The following is a 7,014-nucleotide window of genomic DNA, read 5'->3' on the forward strand; positions in this document are numbered from 1 at the left end:
CTAATGAAATAAAAAGAGGTGGTTAAAGTTCTCAAGCAACTATCTATGGTAAGACTGGAGATGGTAAAAGACCCACGACAATGATAAGACCGTATCATAAGTTAGAGTCTCACGACATCTATTTATCCATCTACATTAATTAATGAGACTGTACAAGAGAATTGTTAATAAGACTATGCATATTTATCCATCATGTTATAGTATTGTATATTGTTAAATGAATCAATATGTCATTATATAATGGGATGCAATTGACTCACTGTTTTTACAGTATGAGATTGTAGTGATAACCATAATCACATGCGAGTTTATGCAGGATGGGAGGAAGATCCGAACCTCCAAGATTATTATGTTTAAGGATGAGACCTTTTGTTATGTCATAGTATGTATTAGGATAAAACAATGGTTATATATTATTAAGTGCCGCATGTGGAACATATGTTATTGTTTGATTATATTTAATTATATTAGAACACATGGTTCGTATTTTAATTCAAAGAAGTTATTCAGTCAGCTCTGAAGTGATAGTTTCCCATTTGTTAAGAAAAATACATATATCCGCTGCTAATTTCTTAACTCTGATAATGTCGTAATGTCATGTGAAAATCGAAATTTTCACTTATGTTTTATTGTAAAAAGCGGGGTGTTACAAAAACTTCATTCGATTAGCATATCTGCAACCTCCATGCGCTTTTTTGGGGGTTGAAACACCAATTATGGTCGACGTTGATGACACTTGAGTGATGGTGGGTAGTGCATTAAGCACATGGATGGTAGAGAAATTTTTTATGGCACTTGTAGATTTAGAATTGCCTTGCTCGGCTAAAGCAGTATAGATTAGGGCTTGTGGAACCCATAGGTGTTGTTTTTATTCCAAAACAATAGTTAGAAGCACACGGTATGTTTTTTGAAAAAATTTGCGGCAATGATTTCCAAACACCCTAAACAAGTTTACAGAAAATTGGCTCTGATAGCATATTAAAATAAAAATTTAAAATGTAAAGGAACAAAAGTGAAGAGAGAGAAATACAAGAATTTGAGGTAATTCAACCTTAGAGCCCTATGTCCACCGTTTTAAAGCTTGGTAGGGCTACATTTCGATCTTGTTGACTTGAATACAACTATGTCACAAAATGATTTATTTATAGAGAAATGTAGTAGGTGAGATGAATTAATAAGGGTAATCAAATCTCGGAGATTTGGCTACACATACAGCTACCATCAAATATCTAATAATAATAAAAAAAATACATCAAGACCAATATGTTGTAAGATTCATGATGAAAACACATAAGGGGTTTGGTTATAGACTCTAGCATTGACCTTTCTATAATTTATATATGGGAAAATTATATAAAAGCCCTCCAAATTATCAGTCGTTTTTAAAGTAGCACCTTGAACTACCAACAGTAGCACTCTGAGCCCCCAAACTACCATAAAGTGCTAAAAAGACTCATTTTATCGAAATATTCATATAATACCCTTGTCACGTGTCATATTTTCAATTAAAAAATAATAAAAATTAAATTTAAAAATCAAATAAAAATTAAAAATATTAAAAGAAACTAAAAAAAAAAAAATGGGGGTGGTTAGCTACCTCCATTGTGGCCAAGGGGGTGGCTAAGGCTAGTTTGGGGGTGGTCAAACCACCCCATAGCCCTTGGGGGTGGTTCGGCAACCTCCAAGGAACAACATGGAGGTGGCCGAAACCACCCTCAAGAGCCTTGCGGGTGGCTTGGCCACCCTTATTTTGCTTCGGGTGGGTTCGGCCACCCCCAAACCAGACTTGGGGGTGGCTCAGCCATCCCCATTAGCCAAAAGAGGCCGGGTTGGCCGACCACTCTCATATTATTTTTATTTTTTATTTTTTTAAGAACAAATTTAAAATTTTCTTTGATTTTTAAATTTAATTCTTAAATTGTTTTAATTTTTATTTATTTTTTTAGTTAAAAATATGACACATGGCAAGAGTATTATAGGAATATTTTGACAAAATAAGTCTTTTTGGCACTATTTAATAGTTTGGGGGGCCAGAGTATTAGTATTGGTAGTTCAAGAGGCTACTTTAAAAACAACCGATAGTTTGGAAGGCTTTTATGTAATTTTCCTTTTATATTTAAGAACCTCTAATACTATTTCGTTCTTCAATGCATAAAAGAAAAAAAGAACATATATAATTTTGTTGTATATATATATTAAATGTGGGGTCTTTGTAGCATATTGAGAGAATATTGGGTTTTGTTTTTCAATGAGCATTTTGATTGGTTTTTATATATATATGATAAAGTGACCGACCACAGACCAGAATAAGGGGAATGTCAATGTTGATCTTCACTCTCTCTATCCGTATATGACATCTTTACGCAATCTGTCCACATGCCTCGCTTACCAGCAACGTGCACATAACAAACTCTACACAACCCAGTAGTGCAAGTGACTCAAACTCTCTCTCTCTCTGTGACACAATTAATTAATTAATTTATGTTATTTTATTTTTATCACATGCTTGTACAACACATGATTAGTAGGCGAGCATGTTTACCACTATTTGGTTATATATAATTAAGTCTGATAACAATACACAAAAAGAGGATACTTATCCACATCGATGAAATTAATGCGAGAAATTATATAGTATAATTTTCTTTGAAATTCAAGAAATTATATATGATCTTTCCTATCAATCTATTAAGCCCTTTCATTTACCATCATCCAATAGGATTTGTTTTTGATAAATCTTAAAAGAGGACTCACGTGTGAATTTAAGTTGAATTTAACAAAAAGATCCTAACAGAGAGAGTTAATTAAGTAAAAGGATTTAATTAGTAGATCTGGTAAGGAACATTATTTTTTTATTTTTTAAATTTGAAGCAAAATTACAAATTAAGTGAGAGTTTGAAGAGAATAAATCTAATTTCTCCAAAATATATACCAAGAAAGTAACCCTCTCCTTGTTCATCGATCAGTTACAACTGATGAATGATAAAGAATTTGATTCCATAATTATACCTAATTAAGCTACTAAAACTAAAACGGATAATGGGTCCAAATCCTTAGCAACTTAAGTAAGTTATATATATAGTACCTTTCTTGGGGAATATCAATGCGTTCATGATCAGGCCCCCATGCAAAGTAAGGGATCTCAGATTTTGCTAAAGTGACTTGCAAAGTAAGGAATCGCAGAGTTGGTTAATTAGGTGTAACAGTTGGCCGGCCGGTTTAGCTAGAGTTAAAAGTGAGTTGGGTCCTATAAAATAATATATATATATATATATATATATATATTCAAGCAGAAACAATAAAAATTTATAAAGAAAATTTATATATATATATATATGTGGTTTTGATCTAATTTGAACTGAAATGCCAATTTTAGATTTTAAAAGAATTATATATTATTCAAATTATATCTAATTGTATTGATCAAATTGTAATTATATATTTTAAGACTGAAGAAAACAAAAGAATGCATGTGATTTTAATTAAGTGGATAAAGTATAATTTTTAGGCCACATATATATATATATATATATATATATATTAGTCTTTCAATCTCAAATTGTAAATAACTAGACAGCTTGCATAAAATAGAATTGGGCAATAAATAAATAAGAAAAAAGAGGTGCACGGATACATATGGCATGGGGTGTTACAACTCAGCTTTTGCTATCCATTTTATTCTTGTCATTTAATGAAACAGACACTGTTTTAGAGCGTGTCTGGGTGAGACAGAAAAAGAGAGTTTAACTTTTATTGTAATAAAAAAAATAAAAAAAAACACACACAAAGTGAACCTAATCCACGACTTTAGGTTGTGGTGCTGGCGTGCTGCTGCTCCCAAACCCTCCTAACCATGCCTTCCCATGCCGTATCCTCTCGATCTGTCTCTCCCGATCGAGTGTTACACATGCTCTCTCAATTAATCTCTTTTTCTTCAAAAAACAAATGAGAAATATCCCGTGTTCGGATGAAGATGAAGATGAAGATCTCTAGTAATTTCGTTGTCTGAATTTCTAATAATTAATTCGGATAATATACGTAAGCTTTTTAAGTGTTGTATAGGATTACTCAATGCTCACTTTTCGTGAATGGAAGGCAACCATGAACAAACGCTAGCCGCTTATTTTACTCAATATAGTAGGCTAGGGATATTTAAAAAAACCATGATCATCATATATTATAGCAAATAACACAAAAGAATTGAAAGAATTTATAATTTTATATGAATAATAGTATATTAAAATAATGGTAATTAATAATTCACATTCATCAATAATCAACAATATTCTTTTCGTCCTCTTCCAGCTAGCTAGTAGTGGCAATCCACCAAGGAGGGGGCGGAGAAGACGAGGTTTTGTTGGGCGGCCGATGTAAAGGGGAACTTCGAATCGTCTTCCGGCGCCGGAAGATTAAGATCCAAAGACAGAATATCTCTTGGTTTGATCTCAACGTGTTGGGAGTCCACAGTGGTGCTTGTTGAAGCCGCCCTATGCCGCCTCATGTGGCCGCCCAGCGCTTGACCGGACATAAACTCCAACCCACAAACGGAGCACTCATGGATTTTGGCCTTGAATTGCGCTTCTTCAAGGCATTCCCTGGGAGGCGGTGTTGCCGTCGCTTTTTTCTGCAGCTCTACCATGGCCATGGCCGCCCTCGGCCTTTTGTGGCTTGCCCGGTGCCCGCCCAGAGCTTGAAACGATGGGAAAGTCCGGTTACAAGTCTTGCACTCGTAGACGTAGAACCCGGCCATCTCCGACAACTTCCGGCTATGAAACCTTTCCATCGGCCGACCACCTTGGGCCAAGAGAATAAGGCAGTTAGCCATGTCTTCCTCTTCCTCGGTGCTCTCATATACGTCAACGTCAACATTTGTGGCCGACGAAATTGAACCGCTTGATGAGCTACAAGTCAGTGAAGAAGAATAGGGTTGAGACGGAGAGGGCCTTTGGCGCTTGGTACGCTTGCCTTTGACGATCTCGGCATGATCCTTAGACTTCACGAAATCTTCTTGGCCTTCCATATTCACCGGAAACCACCCCAAGAGCTCGCTTAGAGAGAGAGAGAGAGAGAGAGAGAGAGAGGAAGCAAAGAAGTAGGCAGGCGTGGGAGAGAGTGGGCGTTGTTATATATCTATATATATAGAATGAATAGTAACAAGTGTGGGTTGTAGGAGTCAAATGCCGCCCATAGTGAATGAGTCTGCTGTCTGCTGCCTGGTGCCACCAACATATATTTATCTTCCTTCCGTTTCCAACCTCGGAAGTATTACTACCAAGAAAAGTTTGCTTTTTAACGCTCTTTAATTAATTGCACGTAAGGCTACGCATCTATATTCTTTCTTCTTATTCTCTATGCTTCTACTACTTTTTGTATGCACCTGTCTTTTCTTGAAAAATGATTTTTTTTTTTCTACCCAATAAAAAGAAAATCTGGTAAAAGAGAGAAATAACACTAATTTACGGAACTGAATAAATAGGAGAGAACAGTTCAGAAGTAAGAGGACCCGTGATGCTTGGCCGACGCAATACGCAATACAGCTAGTTCATTAGTTATCAACCGAGTCTTTTTTTTTTTTTTTTTTTTTTTAGTATTGATGATTGGTTAGAGAGAGAGAGAGAGAGAGAGAGCTAGAGAGGGGGAGGGGCCGGGGTAACGTTCAGTAGTGTTAAGAGACTTAAAAGAAGGTTAGGTGTAAGTTAACGTTTAGGTACGTTAATTTCTCACACGTACGATGGCGACCAAGTCACGAATATATATAAACACAACTGATCATGAAAGTAAAGGGGGGGTTGCACGTTAAAAGCATTTCCACCCTCATTCACTCCATGTCTTCTTACAGAAAGGTTGTAATTAATTAATTAATTAATTAGGTTTATTAAAAAGTAATAAGCGATCGATTCGGCCGGTGGCTTTCAAGCAAACCCACCATTACTTTTCTCTTAGCTAAGCTAAGATATCTATCATCTAAAGCTCGTGGGAATGAATAGGGTTGTAGTCTGGGTCGTCAGGACAAGTTGCGCAGCCCAACATGCAATCAAAGAAACGGCCGGAAACAAGTGCCGTTTCTTTAAAAATGTTTAACCTTTTCTTTTTCTTTTTTGTGGAGGGGGCATGTCTCCCTCCCGTCCTTCTTAGATCAATTAATAGTACTAAAAAGAAATGTTAGTTTAATAAATTGTATTATAAATAAATTTTTCGTCAACCTAATTTGAAAATAGATTTTATCTTTGTAACAGACGAAAGAGAAAAAGTACTGCCTGTAAAGCCACATACCAGCAGGGCAAACAACACAAGTGCTAGAGCCACATACCCTAGACTTACCTTTAACACCGCCCGTAAAGCCACATACCCGCAAAGCAAACAACTCAAGTGCTAGAGCCACATACCCTAAGCTTACCTTTAACTAAGTACTCATATACTACCATTATCACCACATATTCAATTTCCACGATCCACAACTCAATCGCATTATTCTCATTCATCTTCCTTTCAACGCATACCACATTCATAATATAATTTCTTGTTTCTCAATTCCCAACAATTCTAAAGATATCAATTTCAATCATCTCAACTTTAACTTATCATCATATTCTCAATTCAATCGCGCGCGCACACACACACACACACACACACACACACACACATATATATATATATATATGTCCTACATCATGTTATCCATTCACATGTAACTTCATGCATCTCTACATTATCTCATGCAATACTCAACATCAATACAATGCCATGCCATGCCATCATTCACAATACAAATCTCATGCATTCTTCAACGTCAATTCATCAACATATTTTATCTTCACAATATAGTTCATAATTACATATACCAAATCATCATCATAATGTTAACATCAAATTAAACCAAACATAGCAATTCATATATTTAAATTCCTAAGGTCCCTCAGTGAGTAGAATACTCACCTGGTTATGCAGATATCAAGCTTAGGTCTCTTAGACACCACCTTGCAATGTATCACTGTGGAATAACACATTGCACTA

At 35.6% G+C, this 7,014-nt stretch overlaps 1 protein-coding gene across 1 annotated transcript; it reads right to left on the reverse strand.

Annotated features, from left to right (window-relative positions):
• Positions 1 to 4,200: 4,200 nt before the first annotated feature.
• On the reverse strand, positions 4,201 to 5,188 carry LOC133876662 (zinc finger protein ZAT5-like). The gene has a single exon (XM_062314916.1). It carries the CDS (start codon positions 5,018 to 5,020, stop codon positions 4,310 to 4,312), a length of 711 nt encoding a protein of 236 aa, XP_062170900.1. The 5' UTR covers positions 5,021 to 5,188; the 3' UTR covers positions 4,201 to 4,309.
• Between the last annotated feature and the right edge of the window lie 1,826 nt (positions 5,189 to 7,014).

This window comes from Alnus glutinosa, chromosome 9 (genome assembly GCF_958979055.1).
Source record: "Alnus glutinosa chromosome 9, dhAlnGlut1.1, whole genome shotgun sequence".
In the NCBI taxonomy this organism is placed as follows: domain Eukaryota; kingdom Viridiplantae; phylum Streptophyta; class Magnoliopsida; order Fagales; family Betulaceae; genus Alnus; species Alnus glutinosa.

Coding starts and splice junctions, on each gene's coding strand:
- LOC133876662 (XM_062314916.1), bottom strand. CDS start 5,020: ATGGAAGGCCAAGAAGATTTCGTGAAGTCTAAGGATCATGCCGAGATC.